The sequence below is a fragment of the Thalassophryne amazonica genome, chromosome 10 (assembly GCF_902500255.1).
Source record: "Thalassophryne amazonica chromosome 10, fThaAma1.1, whole genome shotgun sequence".
Taxonomy (NCBI): Eukaryota; Metazoa; Chordata; class Actinopteri; order Batrachoidiformes; family Batrachoididae; genus Thalassophryne; species Thalassophryne amazonica.
The window spans coordinates 39,512,993-39,538,722 of NC_047112.1; the positions used below are offsets into that span (position 1 = coordinate 39,512,993).

The following is a 25,730-nucleotide window of genomic DNA, read 5'->3' on the forward strand; positions in this document are numbered from 1 at the left end:
ATAACACAACGTTGGCGCATGTTTAGGCATGGGTTTGGTCCAAACCTGCAACCCTCCCACACATGGTCCCTTTAACATGTGGATTTTCAATTCACAGTATCCATTCAAGATGTTGCCACATTTTTGTAAATGCAGTCCAAAAATAGACGCTCCAGTACAGTCCAGCTGGTGTGCACATATGTGCGCTAGGCTGCTGTTCACCCGTGTTCCAGAGTCATTAAATGCACCAGACAAGCTAGAACCGAACCACGGGTTCCTGGACAGTCGCCTTCTTCACGCTGGCTTTATTTCTTTTGTGGCTTACAGTCATTTTGACACCATGATCCAACTTTTAACTTTGTGTTCATCCATTATGTCTGCAAAATCGCTCTTTTGCGTGCTGGTGTTCTGCGTACCTGGACAGTCGCCTCTGTGCTTCTTCTTGCAGGCTTTATTTCTTCTGCAGCTTCGCTGGCTTTATTTCTTCCACAGCTTTTTATTTTGACACCGTGATCCAACTTTTAACTTTGTATTCGTCCGTTAATGTCTGTAAAATCACTCTTTTGCGATCTGGCATTTTGCGTAAATGCTCGTCTTGAATGTGAGTCATTGCGTTAGTGCTCACACACAGCGGAGCACATCTGATAAATTAAAACAATGCTAAAGCAATCATAAACATACTTTTACAGCTGTTTATAAAGAAGGAATGAACATGCAACGGTTTTACCAAGCTATTGCAATAAAAACATTACAAATACTTACCTTTTAAGCTGTTCCAAATACGTTCTCCACCTCAGTGCACAAGACAGAGAAAGAAAAAAGCTCCAAATGTCCTCTGTCATTCCAACAGCGATTAGAGGTGTTTTCAACATCCAAGCTCTGTCAGAAAATGAATAATCCACTATAAAATAATTATTTTATATACAGTGTCCGTCGCACAAAGCACGTAGGATTGTAGTGCGCAAGAGAGCTGAGCCTGTCTAAAATAGTCTGCCCTGTCCTTGTAGCCAACAGGTGCCCGGATAATGGGCTATTGTCCTCACTATAAACATGCCTCTAAAATCCTCGTTTGTCCTCGTAGTACCCCATACACAAACTTCCCCATGCTGCAAAATTTTGAAATTCTTGAAATTGGCACCACGCTCAGAGATGAGCCTCAGTAGCCAAATATTTTGCCTCTACCAGCCTCTGAGAGTCACCATTCTCCCACAATTGTTGAATTACTGGACTCGTACCAAAAAAAAAAAAAAAAACATGCTACGTGGCTCATTATTCATCCTTTATTATTCGGTGGAACCAGGGCTTAACAGAAAACATTTGAACCGTCTTGGGTGAAAAGGTGAACACCCTTGCAATACCTTGCTGAATCATGGTCTGGTACAAATTTATCTAGCTAAGTCACTCGTTGCTGAATTCAGTGGGTTTGTGGTCCATGACAAGGGGTTGTGTGTGCCCCCACACTCCCCCACCCCACCCACACACAACTGACCCAAACTCATATGTTCTGTCTTTTAATCTGTAACCACTAACAGAAAAGGTACAGTAGAAGGGAACTCACTGGAGTAGAGCAAAATGGCTTAGACCCCCCCAATAATTTTGGATTTTTTGAATAATCATTTAATTAATTTGTAAATGCAATCATTTATTTTTATCTTTTTACTTTGGGAAACATTTGTCAAAAACTACAATATGGAGTAGTTGAATTAACAAATGCCATATAAAACTTTATTGTCTAAAAAAGAAGCTTTATGTTCACCTTGTCCAGAAGTTATGTTCACTTCTGTGGGCTTGAATAAGAATAAGAATAAGTGTTGTGAGAAGGAATGGCAACATTACAAAATGGTAAAAGCTTTAGTGTCCCAATTGTTTTTTGGAATGTGTTGCAGACATGAAATTCAGGAATTGAAGTATAAATGAAGTTGGCTACACAAGACTTGAAATGTCTTGGGTTCAAACTGTCCGAAATGAAATAGAAGTCGAAGTAAATATAATAATTCTTGTGATTTTTTTTTTAATTTGCATTTTTGATATTGTCCCAACTTTTTCTCAATTGGAGTTGTAAATTGTCCAACACCAAAGGCAACAGAACAGTTTAAACTGTCTCATTTGTTTGAATAATGCCTCTGAGTAATCCATGTATTTTTTTCATCTGTTTTCTTCCTCCATAGCCCCAGCTGGACTGCACACCAGAACTTGGACTGGATCCAGGTCTCGGACCTTCTGCTTACTGTGGGTCAACACGCTGACCACTGAGTCAAAAAGTAAGCAGTAAGACAGAGACAGTAACGGTTGGAGGAATAGCCAGACTGTCCAATGGGATCAGAGAAGCTGGCTCAAGTGCTGCTGGGTTGGGCAGTGGTGTGTCTCGCTGCGGTCCAGGTTGCGTGTGGGTCAGACTGGAAATGGAGCGTAACCAAGCTAGCCGCTTCACAGGTGCTGTGGACCAGAGAGAGGTGCAGCGGGTTCGGCGCCGAGGCCAGGAGACCCTGAGAGGGTAAGAGTAAGAAAAAGTGTGTATCATTGTCTGTGTGCAAAACAAGAAGGACACTCATCCTACGGTCAGATTAGCCGCAAATGGGGTGACAAGCAGTTAATGTTAGCAGTTAGTGCTTGACAGGCGTTCCCAATGTGTGGCCAGTTTGCGGTTACATGGCGTTATTGTACACAATGTTTAATGATAGATTATCGGACGGGGAAACCTGACACTGTCGCTATGAGCTTTTTGTCTGTGCTTGACTGCTTAGTGGAACCAAAGTGTGATTGATTTGTTTCAGTACAATACATTTCATGGTGATGCTCCGGTGTCACTAGTTAGCATGCTAATATCTCTGTAACATGAAGTAAATCACCTCACAGGTATTATCTGGTTACAAAACCAGTGTGAAAAGTATTTATTTCTTGGTAACGTTTACAAAATATGAGGGGAAGAAAATGCCAAACAGATTTCTATACAAATACAGCTGCCACGGAATGTAGTCCACCATCTTGGATTATTTTTGTTCGAGCGAGCAACGAAAGTACATCATTAATAATGTTATTGCACATTTGTAGCTGTTTCAATGTTTCATATTAGAACCAATCATGTATATGTAAGAGTTTTACTATCACAGATCCATGTCCTTATGCAGATATGCATGAAATTTCACTTGTTGATAGACTGTACAAGTGACTGTATTGCGGATCATGAATGTATGTATAATGAGAAAGCCCTCTGTGATGTCACCCACAGGTTTTATGACGAGTGGGTTTAAAACTCAGGGGTGGCTTTGTGCATTGCTTCTTGGCGGTACCAGACTCTGCCTACTTCTGGCCAACCCATGAATAATAAATGGGTGGAGTTTGGGTGTGGCTAGCATGACCTGGGTGGGATGAATGAAGCTGAAATATGCCTTGCATATCTCAAAAGTTACAAAGCTAACTAAGACAAACAAGCTTGGTAACCTGGGTTTGGGTGATTAATGAAGGCATAATTTTGTGGACTGAGAAATGTAGCGAGTGGCTTTGTTATGTGTGTTTAAAAACTATGATTGGCATCTTGCCTGAATATCCATCTCATTATCAGTGCAGCTAATGCTACCACTCGCCACCTTTTAATTAGTGCTACTGCTAAAGGGGCTAACATTCAAATTAAAAATTTACACACCAAAAACGCCAAAGGATAGACTCCTCAGATGGTCCACTAATACAGTTAAGTGCACAGCGTGCATGGTATGTCACCTCTAATTATACATAACTTTATGGTGAACAATAGTGAATACTAATGAGTTAGATACAAATTCACCCAATACAGTTGTCACAAACAGGAAAACTAGCTTTACAGACCAAAACAGTTTTTTGGACTAGGCCCAAAAGTTTCTGCTGTAAAGTTGGAAATGTTAACATGGATTCTGTGGGAATTGACTCACTTTGGAGCCAGACTTAAGTGGCCATATAAAGAACTGCAGCTGTTGGTACTTCCACGTTGGCTTAATTTTTCAACACCAAAGGTTGCCACTTGATCCAGAAAAATGTTTTGACACTTAAGTAATGTTGACAAATGGCTAATCTTGTTATGTAGAAAAAATGTAAATTATAATCAGAATCCATTCAGATTCCGACCTACATCAAAATGTAACATGTTTGTCCTTTTAATAAAAGGGATCATTCTACCACATTTTGTGGTGATTAGCTGAAACATTTTAAGAAATAAAAATATATGCATATGAAAAAATAAAGGAGGGGATAAAATGATCCAAAATTCACATTTAGATTGTCACATCAAAGTCAATGAAAAAAATGTATGTGTTCTTCCTTGTGACCATGTTGATCATTACACCATGTTTTGTGGAGTTTGACTTGAAAAACAAACCCCTTTTCTTTGATGGGCCAGGGGAGGAAGAATGTTCAAATTGATCCTACTTCTGTTTCATAGTATAGTAGCCAGTAAACCAGCATTGATCAGTATGTCTGATATTTATATTGTGTATTTATATTTGCAAACTGTTTTTCTTTTTTCTTTCACTTTTGATACTCTGTGTGCTTCTTACCCTGTGTGCTGCTATACAATGCTGCTGGAACCTCAATTTGCCTGAGGGAGTCTTCCCAAGGGATCAGTCAAGTTCTGTCTAATCTAATCTAAAATTAATACATTTTCATAGTTCTACATAGTGTCTCTGAGTAATCTTGGAAACAATGAGTAGAACCTTGTTGTCGGAGGAACACTGCACTGTCCTGCTTCTGTGCTTATTACAGAAACATTGATATAAGCTGTGCTGATAGATGGAAGTAGGTGGTCAACTTTTTACACACAACTCGTGCATTTTTATTTGGAGAAGAATTTAAATATAAATGGCTTTCCCCTCTCTGCTTTCCTGGCAGCTCTCTTTTGACTGCTCCGCTTTCTGAGCTCAGGCCAATTGAGCCTTATACCAAATTATGCTGCTGAATACTACCACATTGTTTTCTGCAAACCGGCACATGTTCAACCTTAGTAGGCTGCCTGCCACAATGAAAACTCCCAGTCTGCTTCTGCAAATGCACACTTTCATGGGAGAAGGGTGGAAAATGTCTTTTTCTATACGTCTCACGAGGGGACGATGAGTGAAAAGCATGCCCCAATCCCACCAAGTTTATGAGCTGAGAAAGTAGTGGAGGATGGACGGTGTGCAGGGGGGGTTGCTGGTTGTGTTGTTTTAAGCTGAGGCAGCTGAAGGGGAAAATGAGTGTGTGTGTGTGTGGTGTGTGTGGTGTGTGTGTGTGTGTGTGTGTGTGGGTGTGTGTGTGTGTGTGTGTGTGTGTGTGTGTGTGTGTGTGTGTGTGTGTGTGAGTATGCACATATATGCATGCATTTGTGTGTTTTTAAAGGTGTTATTTATTTGAGTGTGTCTGTACATGTGTGTGTACGAGTATATTGTATCCAGTGAAATCAATTACAGCGTTCACGTCACCTCTCACCAGCTGCAGCTCCCCCATCCTCCCCTCCTCCCGTCTCCACCCTGACTTTTTTTCATTCAAATACCATAGACCAGGGTGTGGGATGTCTGCCCGTGAAGAAAAAAAGTTTTCACTGTACATTTTGTCACTTTGTTAAAAAACAAAGGATGTTTTGTCGGGGCCTGTTTTCAGTGTCACCATCAGCTATTCCAATCAGACATCTGTCCCAGCTTATGGTTCCCCTCAGTGCCAAGCCACAGGAAATGAGGTATTCGTATCACCAGGGTGAAAGAGGGGGAGGGCATGAAAAAGGTTAGTTTCACTGCTGTAGGTGACAAAGCAGAAAGAGTTGACGGAAAGTGTGAAATGAAATGATTAAAGAATATAACAAAATCAAGCCCCAACCACTGGTGCTGAAAAATGAAGCCTACACAGAAGTGACAAATGTTGCAATTCCTTGAATGGCCACTTGAGGCTGGCTCCAAAAGCTAGTCACTCATCACTGAATCACATGTGTAAATGCACAACTTTACAGCTGAACTTAACATGTTTACACTGTGGTACAAGAAATTGTTCTGGTCCGTTTAGCTAGTTTTCCTGTTCAGAACAACTGTATAGTGGTGGTGGGGTTTATAACACATCAGTTTAAGTGATATTAAATCATAAAGTTATCATTACTTAGGGATATGTATGCTTTGAGTGACAGGTAGTGTGTGCAGAAGAGACAAATCAAGGCCCTGCTAGTTGCTGTGGACTCAAGTGTATTGATCATTTTGGAGCATTGTATTACAAATATCCGTAATAATAATAATTGCTGTGTGTTTAATTGAACTAATGGACCATCTAAGAAATGTAGTATTAATATTTCAACTCAGAACTCCAGTATTTACACTGAGTGAAATTTTAGTATTATTTAATTTGTAAATTAGCACAATTAGCATGAGGTTAGCACAAATTACCATTAAAATTCATGACTGGCATATTGACTTAGTAGCCAATATGCCAGTCATGATTAATATCTTCCCTCAAGCTACCCATTACAAAAACCACTAACCATTTCACAAAACTCCGCATTAATCAAACATCCAAACCAAAGCTAGCCTTAGCTTAGCTTGTTTTGGTAACTACAAGGTGGAGTTGTGTCTTGCACCAGGAGTTAGGTGGAGTCAGTCCACCACCAAGATGTGATAGTTCAAGCCGCCTTATTTGAATTTCAAAACAGCACTTCAGAAAACCTGTGGGTGTCATCATGAAGGGTTGGTTCAGTAAATAAAGCCTGGAAAAAATGACAGATAAGAGGGAAAACAGCTTTGGAGAGATTAAGAGACATAAATATTGTATGAAAGAAATCATGTTGGTAAAACTCAGGGAATTGTAGTCATCTGTAGGGTGTAGAATGAAACTGACGGGTGTTTTCTATAAAAACATGCTCAGTGAGCCACCTTACGGTGTAACAAAAAACACATTTGTCTTGCCTTGTCACTCATCCGGGTTAATATGGCAGGCATTTTCCTGCTTGAAATATAAAAACTGACCTCCTGCTCCATTTAGGAGAGAGTGACATATTTTAAGAGACTGAACAAGCACCTCGGCCATTTGACACTTCCTGGCTTATACCCCATTTCATATAGGACACAAAGGTTTGACGCATGTCTGCTGAAGACAGGTTGGACTGACTCATATAAGTGGTGATCGCTGGCCAAGCCTGCTCACGAAACACACAGGCCTTTCATGCAGCACTGCCATTTTGCTACCATTTATTTGTCAGTGAACCTGGGGATTGCCATCAGAACACAACAAACAGTTGTTTGTGGCTCCAGGTATATCCCTCACCTCTACATTACAACATCCATCCTTTCTCCATGTTCCTTTTGGTCTCACAGGTTTCCACTTCCTGGTAGTGTCCATGTCGAGGCTGTGTCCCAGATGTCTCTCACTCCTGTTTGCTTTTGTCGTTCTTTCTTTGACATTACATTTGATCACCAACATTCCTGCCATTTTCATTCAGGGTATTCCTTCAGATACACTCAATTTGCCATCTGGGTCCTTGTTCATAATCCATAATATGTGATATGATGAAATATTGACAAATATGGTCTTTTTGTGTGATGTGCATATTTTTTAAAGACTTCTGTGTGCAGTCAGGTCCAAATGCATTCGCACAGCGACACTTCTTTGCAATTTTGCCTCTATGCAACACCACAGTGGAATTAAAATGAAACATTCAAGATACCAACATTCACTTATAGTGTAGACTTTCATCTTTGATACACTGAAGCTATATAACTGATGATGCAACAGGAAAAAAGTTGCACAATGCAACACAGTTTCTTCAATCACAACTACAGGTTTAAAAAAGTCAGAATTCTCCTTTATGGCCCCGTCACACACAGTGCGAAGTTTGGACGAAGTTTGGACGACGTTTGGATGAAAACGGCGAAACAGCTCAAAATTAGCGCACAAAACATCGCGCCGACAGGCAGGCGTGCATGAATCCAGTGTGAGAGTTCCGTCAAGCAGAAACAGTGCCAGGTGCACCACACGGTGCTGCTTATGTGGAAGAAATAAAAATCAGCTGGTACGTGTGAAACCACATCGCGCCGCTTATGTGGAATTATTAAAAAAAACACACCACCCAGGACATGAACTCACACCTTTCAAAACCTTCTGAGTCTTTACCACTGACCTACACTGAGCTGTTCTTTTAAAGCTGAGGGAAGCTGCCTCATATCAGGAAGGACATGGAAGCATTATTTAAAAAAAATTAAATCCCACACCATATAAAATCACAACATTTATCAAGCGAGCGATACAAATATGATCCGTCTGTTCCTCTGGTGATAACCCATGGTTACAGACATACAGTGAGGAAAATAAGTATTTGAACACCCTGCAATTTTGCAAGGCAGGGATGGACTACAGGACAACAGGTAAGCAGCTTGGTAGAAGACAGCAACTGTTATGATTATTTATTAGAAAGTGGAAGAAACACAAGATGACTGTCAATCTCCCTCCGTCTGGGATTCCATGCAAGATCTCACTTTGTGGGGTAAGGATGATTCTGAGAAAGCTCAGAACTACACAGGAGGACCTGGTCAATGACCTGAAGAGAGCTGGGACCACAGTCACAAAGATTACATTAGTAACACATGATGCTGTCATGGTTTAAAATCCTGCAGGGCAGCAAGATCCCCCTGCTCAAGCCAGCACATGTCCAGTCCCATTTGAAGTTCACCAGTGATCATCTGGATGATCCAGAGGAGGCATGGGAGAAGGTCATGTGGTCAGATGAGACCAGAATAGAGCTTTTTGGAATCAACTCCACTTATCATGTTTAGAGGATGAGAACAACCCCAAGAAAACCATCCCAACAGTGAAGCATGGGGGTGGAAACATCATACTCTGGGGGTGCTCTTCTGCAAAGGGGACAGGACGACTGCACCGTATTGAAGGGAGGATGGATGGGGTCATGTATTGTGAGATTTTGGCAACAACCTCCTTCCCTCAGTAAGAGCATTGAAGATGGGTCATGGCTGGGTCTTCCAGCATGACAATGACCCCAAACACACAGCCAGGGCACTAAGGAGGTGCTCCGTAAGAAGCATTTCAAGGTCCTGGAGTGCCTGGCCAGTCCTCCAGACCTAAACTCAATAGAAAATCTTTGGAGGGAGCTGAAACTCCAAATCTGAAAGATTTGGAGAAGATCTGTATGGAGGAGTGGACCAAAATCCCTGCTGTAGTGTGTGAAAACCTGGTGAACAACTACAGGAAACATTTGACCTCTGTAATTGCAAACAAAGGCTACTGTAGAGTACTGACAGGGGACTTAACTGGGAATTAACTCCTGTTAATTCTAGAATAGAATTTAAAATTCTTCTTCTTACTTATAAGGTTTTGAATAATCAGGTCCCATCTTATCTTAGGGACCTCATAGTACCATATCACCCCAATAGAGCACTTCGCTCTCAGACTGCAGGCTTACTTGTAGTTCCTAGGGTTTGTAAGAGTAGAATGGGAGGCAGAGCCTTCAGCTTTCAGGCTCCTCTCCTCTGGAACCAGCTCCCAATTCGGATCAGGGAGACAGACACCCTCTCTACTTTTAAGATTAGGCTTAAGGAGACCTGCATTGAAAAAAATGCAGTCAGATTTTTTGAACAAAAAATGACTTACATTTACACAAGATCCTTCTGAATGTAGTAAAGTAAATCTGCAAGCCCAGATTTGTCATTCAACGGAGAAATCTTCATTTGAAAATGACAAATTTACAGCTAACATTTAGCCCTCTGCAAATTGTCCCTCTCATCATGGACGCTGCCGAGACGTCACGGACAAGACCCTGTCCCAGCATGCAGTGCGCCATTTGTAATTTGTGGATTTATGTCAGTTTGCATCTGCACCTTTTTCTTGTCTTATACGGAAGGATCTACTTTTTTTAAAACTTCATATTGTCTTGCGGCACGTTTGGTGAGTACACATTTTCTTTTATTTGTGCTTGAAAATTATTTTGGGGGACTTTTTCATACGCCCGTTTGATTGAGTGGTGTCGCAATGAAAATCTACTACTTTCGCCTCCGGTACCATCGTGGGATATGGAGGCGAGACCCGCAAAGAATCCCAGTCATTAAAAATATATAACCTCTCTCAGCGTCCTGGAGCTCTGAGGCTCCCATTGCCGAGACGTGCGGTGCTGTGGATTTTGCCGCAAGAAGTCTGTCCTTGCAGCAACAGGTGTACCGGCCGCTTCGCATTAAAACAGCAAGCGTAGCGGAGGCAGGGAGTGGGAGAGGAAGAACGGAGTCCGCTGTCGATGTCGTTGCTGATCTGAGCACACAGATCTGTATCTCACATTCATTGCAGCTTACTTTGGATGTTGAAACCAGGACTTGTATAAGTAACATTACTAACAGATAAAATCAATTTCAATGCGGGATCGGACTGAAGGCGGGAGCTCGTCTTGTCCCTGACGTCATGGAAAATGATACGGCTGTACAAACTGTTTTCACAGAGGGCTAATTTTAGCTGCAATTTGTCATTTTTAAATGAAGATTTCTCCGCTGAATTACAAATGTGGGCTTACAGATTTACTTTACTGCATTCACAAGGGTCTTATAAATACATATCAGCTATTTCTTTCTGAAATGGGGCAACTGTTTGTTGTGATTTGGCGCTATATACAACCCCTGGCAAAAATTATGGAATCACCGGCCTCGGAGGATGTTCATTCAGATTGTTTAATTTTGTAGAAAAAAAGCAGATCACAGACATGACACAAAACTAAAGTCATTTCAATGGCACTTTCTGGCTTTAAGAAACACTATAAGAATCAAGAAAAAAAGATTGTGGCAGTCAGTAACAGTTACTTTTTTAGACCAAGCAGAGGAAAAAAATATGGAATCACCCTGTAAATTTTCATCCCCAAAACTAACACCTGCATCATATCAGATCTGCTCGTTAGTCTGCATCTAAAAAGGAGTGAACACACCTTGGAGAGCTGTTGCACCAAGTGGACTGACATGAATCATGGCTCCAACATGAGAGATGTCAATTGAAAACAAAGGAGAGGATTATCAAACTCTTAAAGAGAGTAAATCATCACGCAATGTTGCAAAAGATGTTGGTTGTTCACAGTCAGCTGTGTCTAAACTCTGGACCAAATACAAACAACATGGGAAGGTTGTTAAAGGCAAACATACTGGTAGACCAAGGAAGACATCAAAGTCAGAGTGTGACTGGCCACACATTTTCTAAGTGCCATGTGAGCGGTGTTAGGTGTTTGTGCGTGTCACCTGGAATTTGGCCGGCACCTGCCGCGAGAGGGTGCGATGGATTTACACAGCGCACACTTTGTCTTTCAGGTGTTTGTGTGTGCATATAGTTGTAACAACAGGTGTGTGAGGCGTTGGCGACAGGAACGACATTACAACGGTTTGCATACGATTCCTGCTCATGCGCACTAAGTGTGCACTTCGTCCAAACTTTGCACAATATGTGAAGGGGCCCTTAATAATGAAGTCCAAGACAAACTCATGTATCCACTCCCTAGTTTGTTTAAGGTCTGTAAAAGTGATGATCTGTCTAAAGAATAATCCTTATATTTTCTTTGTCTAATTACCTATGGTCTCTGAAAATGGAGGAAATGTGTACAAAAATAGCTGTAATTCCTTAAAGGTTAATGTGATGTTTTTGTTAAACTATATGCATTAAAGCTTAAAGTCGACACAATGTAGATTGTTTTATTTCAGCTCCATTGTGGTGGTGCACAGAGGCAAAGGAATAATAAAAATGATCTTGCTGTCCAAACTGGACAGCAATTCCAAACTGTATGCTCCAAGATAAGTGAATGACTGTTCTTCTGGGTTCCATCATTCATCTTGATTTATTTTTTTGTGTGTGTTCATAGTATGAATTTTCTCCAGCTTTTGCTTTCTTGCTTCTGATTTTAAGTCCGACTTTTGCCAGTTGGACCTAAATCCAATATGGTGTTCACACATCCAAAAAACTCCTCGCTCTGGAACAGTCCTGCATTCATGCAATCCTTTAAGCCGTACATTAAGCCACTGATGGATGTGTTTTGGAAAGATTTTGTAAATTTGAAGAGGTTGCAAAGACATTTTTTCACAAACAACTCATGCGCTTACAGAGCCAAGTGAATTTTATACACAATTTCACAGTGTACTCAGTGGGAATCATGGAACCATACAAGGATGAAACATCAAAAATAAAGTTTACTGAAGTACCTTTAGACCACAGATGTCCACGAGCATCAACAGACTACCTCCCAAAGACTGTGAACCATGCTAAGTTCCATCCATCAAGACTCATGTTGGTTTATTATTTTAAGGAAAGGCACCTGGATCTGATAAATTCATATTGAGGATGAAAGATCGAACAGTAAAGCTAACTGATGATCCTCTAGATCATTGGTGTCCAAAGTACTCCAGAAAGGGCCAAGAGGGTGCAGGTTTTTTTTTCTAGTCACCTGACTCCAGCAGGTGATTTCACTGATGAACTCGTCCCATCTGCTCAAAGTGATGTTAATCGTGAAATCACCTGCTGGAGTTGATGGTTACAAAGAAAACCTGCACCCTCTTGGCCCTTTCTAGAACACTGCTCTAGACCATAGATGTCAAACTGGTCCCAGAAAGGGCCAAAAGGGTGCAGGTTTTCTTTGTAACCACCAACTTCACCAGGTGATTCAAAAAATCCATAGAAAGTTTTTTTTCAATACATCAGTGCTTCATTATGTCCCCAGAGGCAAAGTAGCCAACACTTTATATCAATCAATCAACTTTTTTCTTGTATAGCGCCAAATCACAACAAACAGTTGCCCCAAGGCGCTCCACATTGCAAGGCAAGGCCATACAATAATTATGAAACACAGTCTACGTCTAAAGCAACATAACCAAGGGATGGTCCAGGGTCACCCGACTCCAGCCCTAACTATAAGCCTTAGCGAAAAGGAAAGTTTTAAGCCTAATCTTAAAAGTAGAGAGGGTATCTGTCTCCCTGATCTGAATTGGGAGCTGGTTCCACAGGAGAGGAGCCTGAAAGCTGAAGGCTCTGCCTCCCATTCTACTCTTACAAACCCTAGGAACTACAAGTAAGCCCGCAGTCTGAGAGCGAAGCGCTCTAATGGGGTAATATGGTACTACGAGGTCCCTAAGATAAGATGGGACCTGATTATTCAAAACCTTATAAGTAAGAAGAATTTAAATTTAAATTTAAATTTAATTAATTTATAATTTAAAAACACATAATTATTTAAGCTTATTGAAAATCAAGATATTTAAGATTGTAGCCAAAAATATTCAGTACATGCTGAGGTGATGATTGCTTCTTCATTAATAAATAAATAAAACCTGTCCTTTAAAGCAGCTCTAACACCCAGCTGAGTTCAGTGCTGAGTTTTCCTGAGCATCGCCTCGGCACAGTTTGCGTGTCGGCATGCTCCTTAGCATAGATCAGCAGAAGCTCTGAAAAGATGAATAAACTTGTCAGTTGTGAGCATGTTTAAAATTTTACAGTGCACAGCTGGTCTCCTGGCTACATCGCACTTGGTCTTGTCCAGTTTTCATTCTGAGCATGGAAAGAAACACTCCGTCATATCAAGAGCAGAGGGCGGCGGTGTACTCGTCTTGGCCCTTTCTTGAATCAGTTTGACAATAATGCTCTAGACCGTGAAATCTCAGGTGCACCAGTAAGCGGACGTCCCAAAAACTATGAATCGTGTTATGAAACAAAGAAGACTCAGGTTGGTTAAATAATTTAAGGTGAAACCCACAAAAAACATATCAGGGTCTGACAGGTCCATGTAAGTATGAAATATAACGCAATGCTAAAATACCCTCGGCCATATGAGCCCAACAATAGGAAACAGAATGGTGTCCTTCACACCTCTTAAAATAGGTCAAGGTTAGCCATCTTTGAACCCTGGCAGTAATAGGAATGGACTTATGCTGAGCACAGAGAGATGGACAGATGGACGGACAGACAGAAGCATGTAAGTCTTCGCAATACCCAATGGCCATATTTTGGTCCTCGGTAAAAATAAAAAAAATAAAGCCAATTGAATATCCTTTAGAGCATGATATCCTAGGTCCATCAATCAAAGACCTCCCAAAGACTATGAACCAGACACTATGAGATAGTGAAGTACCATTATAAAAACTCATGTTGGTTAATTATGTTAAGGGGAAATCAACAGGAAATACACCCACACTATGTGACAGATTCATGTAAGGATGAAATATAACACAGTGATAAAATATCCTTGACCGCATGAGCTTAAAAATAAGAAACAAAATGTCACTGTTTGACCTCTTAAAATAGGTTAAGGTTAGCCATCTTTGAACCTGTCCAAGGTCTGTGTCCCAAGAATGTTTGCTGTGAATTTGAAGACCCTGGAAGTAATAGGACTGGACTTATGCTGAGCACAGACAGATAGACAGATGGATAGACGGACAGCCGCAAGGCCTTCGCAATACCTGATGGCCATATTTTGGCCTCGGATAAAAATGAAAAATAAAGCCAACTGAAGATCTTCCAAGCCATGATAGCAAGGTGCATAAGAGAAGCTCTTCCTAAGACTTTGAACCAGGTACTGTTAGACATTGAAGTGCCATACATAAGAGTCACAGTCATAGTTATTTCATTTAAGGAGAAATCATCAGGAAACAAATCAGGGACTAGGTAAGGTCAAGGGTTGCTAAAACAGGCCATTTGACTTGATACTTTTTGCTCAGCCTCAGACATATCTTTGACCCTCAACACCACATCTGTCTGATAGTGGTATAAAATATTTTGTACTAAAGGCTAGCAGGGTAATCTTCTGTTTATATTTCTCTAATATTCTCTGAACCACTAATGAGGCAATTACCACTGGATGCAATGTTTCTACACTGGATGCAATGTATGAATGCATCCTTTTGCAAAAGTCAACAATCTGCCAGATTTGAATGTCTGTTTGACAAAATGTGCCACAACTCCATAAACAGGTATGTGCATTAGCTTCAGTTATTGAGAAAAATTATCATGATGTTCTGGCTTGCACTGACAAAGATTCATATCTCCTGGATCTAAAGTCTCTAGATAATCAAGGAAAATTTAAGGGCTCCTTCCTCTCTCACCAGCATTTTAGTCAGAGACACTTGGGCCATTTATAACATAATATAGTTAGATCTGATGGAAGCTCTTGAAACCTGTAGTTTTGCAGCCACAAATGTAAATGAACTTGAGGATATATGAGGGGATGATTGAGAAGTTTGAGCCGACCTCAAAAAAAGTAGGACGTGGTTCTCCATCGTTTGCATCCTGACAAAAAATATTTCTCAAGATTGTGTCAAGTTTTGACTCACTGGGTGCAATGTTGAGAAATGTTGGTTTCTTTTAGAATGCAAAAGACGGAGAACCAGGCCTACTTTTTCTGGATCAGACTCAAAACTTATCAATCGCTCCTCGTATTACACGAAGTCAACGGAATGAATGAATGAAGGCAGTCAAGGCAGTTGATATTGTAAAACACAAATCAAACTGCAGATGCAATTCATTCCACTTCACCGCTCTAACCGGAACTGTCAAAAAGCTTGAAAATGAACAAGTTTCACCAAAATAGGTCATTTAGTTGCAATGGAGCAAATAGACAGAGGAAAAAATATAACCTGTGTGAAAAGATGCGATTATTCACTGTGATCTAAGTGAGCACACAAACACGTTCATACTTTGTCTTACTTTGACAGTAAATAGCCACATGGGAGACTGTGAAGATCCAGTGAGAGAGACTCAAGCAACAAGAACAACACAAAAATCTTGCACAATCATGTACAGTATTACTGCCATCAAATAGTGAGTGATTTCATGGGAACAAGCAACAGTCGCCTGCAGACTTTTTCCATTACATTGTTAAATTCTGGAAACACAGTTGCGTAGAGCGGAAAGGCTGCTGCTACAATAATTTCGTACAGCAAATGAAACAGGCAATTAGACAAAACAAAGATTATCTGTGAACCTCGGGATACAACACTTGTTGTAATGTTGGGCTAAAAGCCACTTTTTGTGCTGCAAACCAGATTATATGATAGAATAACTGGCATTTTTCATTTTAATTGGAATTTTTAGGCATTTCCTGCTAACTGTAATTTGAATGATTTTAACACTCAAACCACCTGTGTTGCTGCAAAGTAACTAAGTCCCTTCGGCTGATCCCTCATTTGTTTACACTCTGGATTGCCACAGGAGATCTGAGGTAGATCTGCATGTTGGTTTGGTACACGTTTTATGCCAGATGCCCTTCCTGACGTTACTCCACATTAGGGCCTGGTCACATGGCACATGGCGATAGCTAGATGAAGAATAAAAAGTTAAGAAGTCGCAAATCCTTGAGAAAAGGTGGACAAAACGAAATCAAAATGAAACATTCATAATAATAATTTTTCGACAGTTTTAGAATTCTGACGAAGTGCCAGCTGCAGGAACGAAGCTGGACGAAGGTTAAACGATGCCTCTGGAAGTCAACAAAAGTCCAGATTTCTTGTTTCGTTTGGGCTTTTTTGTCCTTTTTTAGTGCCATGTGAAGGAGTGTTGCGAGGGGACGGGTGGTTGAACCAGGAACCGTCCTCACTGAAACCAAGCACACTAACCACTTGGTGCTGTAAAGTAGCCAGTCCAAAATACCTTCACAAATCATCTATAAGTTGGTCTGAAGATGAGCGTGTTTTATCTAAGCTGTCAGTGAGCTGTAGCGTGATTGGATCATGATTGTGATGAGTAACTGCTAAATCCCTTCAAGTATATTTTAAAGAGATTAGGCATTTCTGAGTATGGGACAAATATTCAAATTCACTCCAACTTATTCTTCCCAATTTAGAACACTATCATACATGCTGAGAGTTGCACTAATCACAGTAGACCATCAGTAATGCAGTTTGAGTTTCGCAGATTCTCTGTGTGGGAGCTGGAGGGAGATCCATTTAATGGTGGTCATTATGTGTTGGCCTTGGGCTGTGTGCAGTGTTTATTTGCTGGCTACAGCTCTCAATCTCCTGGTCCGTCTCTGGTCTGATGTGGGCTGACTTGATTTATTTACTGCCACAGCACACTGCAGCTTGGCACAAGTCTACTCTGGGGTGGTATCTGATCAGACCTTCAACTGGCTGCCTGCCTCCTCCACTTAACTGGATGAATGATTGGTAGAATGAGAGGAAGAAAGTGTGAGACAGAGCGCTGGAAAACATTGGCCTTTGATTTCTCTGTGTACTTACCAACTGTAAGAGTTGAATCTTTATAGTCTTATAAGAAGGTTATTTTTTGCAGCCAGACCTTATTTCAATCCACTGGACCCAGTTTGGCCCAGCTGAGCGAGGCCTTGGATTCTGACTAACCTGGCACACGTTCTACCCCAAAATGAAGAATTACATTCATCTACTGAAGTCTCTTCCAGCATAATGTCAATTCCACCCCAGCAGTCTGGATGTGATCCTCTATTTGCAGTTGCAAAAGGTTCTGGATTGGAATACGCTTAGTTTGAAAGAGAATTAAAGAATTCACCTGCAAATTTGTACTGCAGACCATTATTTATTTATCCATAAATAGATTATTAGGTATTATGCTTTTATTTGTCTGTGTGTTATGCCTATATGCAGGTTTAGACCCACAGCATTTTATGACATTATGAGGGGTGAAACTTGGCCAATCTATGGCCCGGTCACACGGCACATGGTGATTGCTGAACAAAGGAAAGAAGTCACAAATCGTCAAGAAAAGTGGACGAATGAGCCGGTACTTCTCCCATCACTGAAAAGCCTGCAAGTCCAGAGTGCATAAAAGAATGAAACAAAACCCAAAAAAACAAAGGAAAAAACGAAGTGAATGGCGACCTTGATGCTTTTGAACAAAGTCAAAAGGAAACATTCATGATGACGTGACTTGACAGTGTATATCAGACCGAGTGCCAGCCTGTGATCATTTCTGCAGTCAGCCTGTGCTGTCCACAGCACCTGCAGGTGCGAGATCTGGTTGTCTTGACAACAGGTTTATCTACACAACAACGTGCACGCACACGCACATTCCAGCCACAGACGGCATGCGAATGTCTGCACAGCCTATTGTTTCTGTATGAGAACATTGGTTTTTGTCCCACACATGGACGAGTCACGTTCAGCTCGTCTGAGCTTTCTTTATTGATCTGTTCCGATATTGTCAATGTTTGTGCAAGACGTCGGACTTGGGAGGTTGGACGAAGTTGGACGACAAACAAACGGAAAGCTGACGGTACAGGAACTATGCAAACGAAGAGGAACCATCAACACAGAAAGCAAAACCCATTACAGATGAAATGAAGTTGTCCTCTGGATTTGTTCACATTTTTCAACAGTTTGAAAATTCTGATGAAGAGCCAGCTACAGGAACGAAGCTGGACAACAGTTAAACGATGTCTCCGAAAGTCAACGTAAGTCCAGATTTATTGTTTTATTTTGGCTTTGGTGTCCTTTGTTAGTGCCGTTTGACCGGAGCTTAAGGGAGTCTGTGGGCAAAATAACTCAAAAGACAATTTAGCACATTTTAAAATTCAACACTTCAATTGGGTACATCCTGACATCCTCTCTGGGACATCCTGCAAATTTGTGGGATTCACAAGAATCAGCCAGCCTGTACACAGATACTGTGAGTGCTGTACAGAGCAGAGGCAAAGACTCTTTTTACAAATGAAAACTGGTGTTTGTCAGGGATGTGCGCTGGCTCCTGCATAGATCAATGAATCAATGTTAAAATGTCCAAATGAAAGCCCCTTTCACACTGAGCCAATGTAGAGTTGCGTGATGCAGTGATTTTCTGAATCCTCATGGTCAATTTCAAATAACGGAATTGATAAACTCTGTTTTGTATGGGATTATATCCACTGAGACGTCTCTTCAACATTGCGTTGAGGTCTGGAACAGTGCCTAAGCAGTGGCAAACTGGGGTGGTGGTCCCCATATTTAAAAAGGGGGACCAGAGAGTGTGTGCCAGCTACAGGGGCATCACACTACTCAGCTTCCCTGGTAAAGTCTACTCCAGGGTGCTGGAAAGGAGGGTTCAGCCAATAGTCAAACCTCTGATTGAAGAGGAACAATGCAGGTTCCGTCCTGGTCGTGGAACAACCAACCAGCTCTTCACTCTCACAAGGATCCTGGAGGGTGCCTGGGAGTATGCCCACCCAGTCTACATGTGTTTTGTGGACTTGGAGAATGTGTATTATTGGGTACCCTGGGAGATACTGTGGGAGGTGCTTCAGGAGTATGGAGTGAGGGGGTCCTTTCTCAGGGCCATCCAATCTCTGTATTCGCAAAGCGAGAGCTGTGTTCGGGTGCTCGGCAGTAAGTTGGACTCGTTTCCGGTGGGGGTTGGCCTCCACCAGGGCTGCACCTTGTCACCAATCCTATCTGTGATATTCATGGACAGGATATCAAGGTGTAGTTGGGGGGAGGAGGGTTTCCAGTTTGGTTGGCTCAGGGTCTCATCACTGCTTTTTGCAGATGATGTGGTCCTGTTGGCCTCATCGGCCGGTGACCTCCAACACTCACTGGATCGGTTTGCAACCAAGTGTGAAGCGGCTGGGATGAGGATCAGCACCTCTAAATCTGAGACCATGGTTCTCAGCAGGAAACCGATGGATTGCCTACTACAGGTAGGGAATATGGTCTTGCCCCAAGTAAAGGAGTTCAAGTAAATCGGGGTCTTCTTCACGAGTGAGGGGACAATAGAGCGCGAGATTGGCAGGAGAATCAATACAGCAGGGGTGGTATAGCATTCGCTCTACCGTACTGTTGTGAGGAAAAAGGAGCTCAGCCAAAAGGTGAAGTTCTTGTTCTACTGGTCAGTCTTTGTTCCTACTCTCATCTATGGTCAGGAGGGTTGGGACATGACCAAAAGAACTAGATTGCGGGTACAAGCGGCCGAAATGGGCTTCCTCAGGAGGGTGGCTGGTGTCTCCCTTAGAGATAGGGTGAGAAGTTCGGTCATCCGTGGGGAGTTCAGAGTAGAGTCGTTGCTCCTTCGCATTTAAAGCAGCCAGCTGAGGTGGTTCGTGCATCTGGTAAGCATGCCTCGTGGGTGCCTCCCTAGGGAGGTGTTCCAGGCACGTCCATCTGGGAGGAGACCCCGGGGAAGACCCAGGACTAGGTGGAGAGATTATATCTCTACACTGGCCTGGGAATGCCTTGGGATCCCCCAGTCAGAGGTGGTCAATGTGGCATGGGAAAGGGAAGTCTGGGGTTCCACGTTGGAGCTGTTGCCCCCGCGACCCGACCCCGGAAAAGCGGTTGAAGATGAATGAATGAATGTGTCCAGTGATCACTGTGACTGCGTCAGTCACAGTCAGTCAGAGCTGCGTGTCGTCAGAGCGAGCTGCAAAAAGTTTGTACCTGAGTTTTCAGAGGTGGTGTTTGTGGTTGCCATCTGCCACGCCGGTGTTTGCCAACCCGGACAGTGGGAATACCACCTCAACCGGCAACTTAGCCCCGCGACTGGACAGCAACAACGTCCGAGGCCCGCCCAACGTGGTGAATTCACTGAGGCCGCACGCTGCGTCATTAGAGCCACGCGTCACAAGTGCCGCTTCCCCGAGGCCTCGTGCAGCCACCGCGGATCCATCAGCGCGGAAACACCGAGGCCGCGCGGCACCAGCGCAGTGCAGATCCATCCCGGTGACAAACAACGCAGGCTGTTAACATCGGCGATCGACAAGCTGCTCATAAGCCGACCATGGGGCCTAAGAAGGTTCTGACAGCGGAGGAAGGTGACGATATTAAAAAATCTCTGGACTTTCTATCAGAGGAGATTTCTGTTGTGAAGCAGCAACATAAATCAATCATGGATCTGGTGGAGGAGGTGAAGGCATTACGGCTCCAGAACGCCGAGAAAGACCGGCATCTGGTGCAGCTGGAAAATAGAGTGGCTGAATTGGAGCAGTACACCAGAATTAACGACGTCATCATCACAGGTCTTCACATCAAACCACGGTCCTACGCACGGGCGGTAACAGATGAGAGCGGAGGGGAGCCCAGTGAACAGGAGGTCAGCTCTGTGGAAAAACAGGTTGCTGATTTCCTCCTATCTAAAGGTATAGAAATGGATTTAAATAACATTGAAGCGTGCCACCCTCTGCCCCGGAGAAATGACGGTGATAAACGAACCGTCATCATGAGATTCATCAACAGAAAACACAAAACAGCACTGTTAAAACAAGGAAGAAAACTGAAAGGGACAAACATATTTATCAATGAACATCTCACCAAACGGAATGCCGACATCGCCAGGAAAGCACGCTTCTTAAAGAAACAGGGAAAAATCCAGCACACATGGACTTCAAACTGTAAAATATTCATCAAACTGAACGGATCACCAGAACAAGCAAAAGTCATGGCAATAAGGAACATCGAGGAGCTGGACAAATATGAACAATAGGTATGAGGACTCAAACACATCACAGCACCATGATGCAGACTGGAGCAACCCACTCATCCACATCATCTACACCCGGAGACAAGAGAGACATAATGACTAAGGATAATGATCCGTTTATTTCTGCCCAGGAGCTCTGTCTAGATACATTTAATTATAATAACTCTGCTAACCACCCCTTCGAATCTGAAAATGATCCTGATACCTTTTTCAGTGAGAATATTGTGAGACAGTGCAAATATTTTACAGAACAATTCAAAAATTATAAAATCAATGATGAAAATTTTTCAATTATACATTTCAACAGCAGAAGTCTTCTCGTAATCTGTCCACTATTAATGATTGTTTGAAAACATCCAAAAAACGTTTTTCAGTTATTGCAATTTCAGAAACATGGTTAAATGAGGATAATAAAGATCTGGTATATCTTGATGGTTATGAATTGTTCCTGGTTAATAGGCAGACGAGAAGGGGCGGAGGCGTTGCATTGTTTGTAAGGTCAGATTATAACTGTAAACTCATTAACAACATGTCATTTACAGTGGACAACATCATGGAATGTGTTACCATAGAAATGACATCTATAAACTCCAAAAACATAGTTGTTAGTTGCATTTACAGAGCTCCTGGGACAAATATTGACACCTTTGAAGACATTATCTTAGGAATGTACAACAAAATCAACAGAAATAAGCATTTATTTGTCTGTGGAGATTTCAATATAGATTTTTTAAACCCTCACAATCATCCACAAATTACCTCATTTATAAACACCTTGTACTGTTTAGGACTGTTTCCAACCATCATTCATCCTAGCAGAATAACTATGGACTCAACAACTCTCATTGACAATATTTTAACTAACGTTATATCCGGTAATCTTAGTGGGGGACTACTGGTCAGTGATATCAGTGATCACTTGCCAGTTTTCTCAGTCTTTGCATTGGAGGGTTGTTGTAAGTATCAAAGCAATATCAAATTCATGAGTAGAAAAGTAACACCTGAAACAATTGATCATTTAAGGGAGGATTTATCAAGTCAGAATTGGTCAGATGTTTTTGTTGATGATGTTGACAGGTCATATGATGCTTTCATTTCCATTTTTTCCAGTTTGTATAATAAACACTGTCCATTTGTTGACAAAATATATAGAAATCAATATAGCAACAAACCATGGATAACTAAGGGACTTCAGAGGGCATGTAAAAAGAAAAACGTACTATATAAACAATTCATAAAACTACGAACTAAGGAAGCTGAAAGTAAGTATAAAACATATAAGAATAAGTTAATCAATATCATGAGACTCAGTAAAAAAACATATTATAATGAGTTACTTGTCAAAAATAGAAATAACATCAAAAACACATGGAACATATTAAATGAAATAGTAAGATTGACTCATCAACTAATAACTTCTGGGTAAATAATTCAACGTTTAACAAATCTGTTTCAATGTTCATTGGTGGTACTCATGAAAGGGAAATACTTGATCTGGTTCATGGTTCAAAAAGTAAGAAATCGACTGATTTTAATAATTTGGATATGGCTTTATTAAAAAAAAGTTATTGATTGTATAGTAAAACCGTTCAATTATATTTGCAATATGTCACTAAGTACTGGTAAATTTCCTTCTCAAATGAAAATAGCCAAAGTAATTCCTCTGTTTAAAACTGCTGACAAACACACATTTTCTAATTATAGACCTATATCACTCCTGCCACAATTTTCCAAAATTTTGGAAAAAATATTTGCTAAAAGATTAAATGATTATTTACTGAAGCATAACATCATTTGTGAAGAACAATATGGATTCAGAAGGTCTCGAACTACATCACATGCTTTGATGGACTTTGTGGAAAGTATAGCAACTGCAATTGATAATAAACAATACACAATAGGTGTTTTTTTTTATTTACAGAAAGCGTTTGACACAATTAACCATGGAATACTATTAAGTAAACTGCAGAAATATGGAATCAGAGGTCTGGCATATGAATGGATAGCTAGTTATTTACAAGGCAGATTTCGGTATGTTCAATTCAATAATACAAATTCTGAACTCAGGGATGTCACATGTGGGGTGCCGCAGGGCTCAGTGCTGGGTCCTTTGTTGTTTATAATCTATATAAATGATATAAGTTGGGTGTCGAGTTCACTGAGATGTGTCCTTTTTGCGGATGATACAACTGTGTTCTGTAGCGGTGAAAATCTTGAACAGCTTCTGGACATAGTGGAGAAAGAACTGGAAAAATTTAAGGTTTGGTTTGACGCTAATAAGTTGTCACTCAACCTTGGGAAAACTAAATGCATTATATTTGGAAATAAACAGGCACCCAAATGTAAAAATTTGACTATAAACAATAAGGAAATTGAGTTAGTAACAGAGAATAAATTTTTAGGTGTTATAATTGATAATAAACTTAGCTGGAAACCACATTTTGTATAAAGCCAAAGACCTACTGCCGCAAGAAGGGTTACTTACTTTATATCATTCTCTGATGGTACCATATATGACATATTGTGCTGAGTCATGGGGAAACACTTACAAATCAAATACCAATCCAATATTCCTTTTGCAAAAACGAGCCATACAAATCATCTGCAATAAACAATATCGTGAACCAACTCATTCTCTATTTGTGTCTTTAAATTTATTAAAATTCATTGATTTGGTCGATTACATTACAATTCAAACTTTATTTCGAGCGAAAAACCAAGCCTTACCGAGACATGTCCAGAGTCTGTTCCGATTGAGGGAATCCAGATATAGTTTAAGAGGTTGTGCAATTTTTATGAAACCACCAGTAAGAACAAATGTAAAGGGTTTTTGTGTGTCTGTGGTTGGGGTGAGGAAATGGAACAAATGTTCAACAGAGGTTAGAATGAGTAGTACCTTAGTGAGATTTAAGAAACTACTCAAAAAGAACATTATGTCTAAGTATCATAAAGAAGCAAATATAATTTGATTTATATGGAATGTTCAATTTATAAGTGGGACTTATTGTATATTTGAATGTGTGGGTATGTATATGCGTATGTAGATATATAGATATGGGTAGGTGTATATGTATATAAGTGACTGTGTATATGTATGTATATATTTATGTTTGTAAAGTATATACGTATGTATATAGGTATATGTGGCACAGCCCAAGCAGAGGGTCACCCCCAAGAGCCTGGTCTGCTTGAGGTTTCTTCTTTATAGGGAGTTTTTCCTCACCACAGTTGCCTAGTGCTTGCTCTGGGGGTTGGTAAGGTTAGTCCTTACTGGCGTAAAGTGCCTTGATTCGACTTTCTTATGATCTGGTACTATATAAATATAATTATAAGTGAATAGTATATTGATGTGTATGTCTGTGTGTCGACATGTAGTAGTGAATTTATATTTATGTAAATATGACTGATTAGAATTGTTGGACTTGTACTAGCAGGGGTGGGCGCTAATAAGCTTTGCTTCAGCCCACACCCTTTCGGACTCACTAGTTTTGTCTGTGTTTGTTTGTGGAATTGTTCATTTTTTTTCTATTTGAATATTTTGTGTGCCGAATTAAAAAAACTTTGTCACTAAAAAAAAACTATCCAACCAGGATAACTATGAATACATCAACGCTTATTGACAATATATTAACAAATGCTACTGTAGGGAACATAACGAGTGGACTACTCATTAGTGATGTCAGTGATCATTTGCTGTTTTTTGTTGCTTTCCAATCATTAGTTGATAAAAATGATCAAAATGAAACTGCAAATTTCAAAAGGAAAATAACTGATGTTACTATTGAAAACCTCAGAATGGGCTTAATGCATCAAAATTGGTGTGATAGTTACACTGAGGATATTGACAAATCATATGAATGATTTATTTCTATTATTTCCAACTTGTATGATAAACATTGCCTATTTGTGTCAAAAATTCGAAATAAGCGAAAAATTGATCAACCTTTGGTCACAAAGGGACTCCAGAAGGCATGTAAAAAGAAAAACTTTTTGTATAATCAGTTTATAAAACTCAGAACAAATGAAGCTGAAAGAAATGATAAGATATACAAAAACAAATTAACTAACATTATGAGATCTTGTAAGAAGCATACTTTTTATTGGAAAAAATAAAACCAACATTTAAGGCACCTGGAATCTTTTAAATGAAATCTTTAAAAACAAACAAGTTGTTAAAGATTATCCACTTATTTTTACACAAATTCTGACACAATCATAAAAGAAAATAACGTTATTGCAGATCATTTCAATGACTATTTTATTAATGTGGGTAAAAATTTATCAAATTGATGTATGGGGTGGGTGTTTATAAGCTTTTGCTTCTGCCCACACCCTTTCAGCCGCACTAAATTGGTAAATTGATTGAGTTTTGTTCTATATGTTCTAATTTTTGTTTTCTCTTG

General features: G+C 40.7%; 1 protein-coding gene across 1 annotated transcript in view; it reads left to right on the forward strand.

Moving 5' to 3' along the window:
- The window catches only part of fbn2b (fibrillin 2b), a 229,559-nt gene that overhangs the window by 17,844 nt on the left and 185,985 nt on the right, over positions 1 to 25,730 (forward strand). Inside the window, exon 2 of the mRNA XM_034179854.1 lies at positions 2,148 to 2,473. Within this exon, the coding sequence (XP_034035745.1) occupies positions 2,382 to 2,473 (92 nt within the window). The 5' untranslated portion in view covers positions 2,148 to 2,381. The remainder of the gene's footprint in view (positions 1 to 2,147; positions 2,474 to 25,730) is intronic.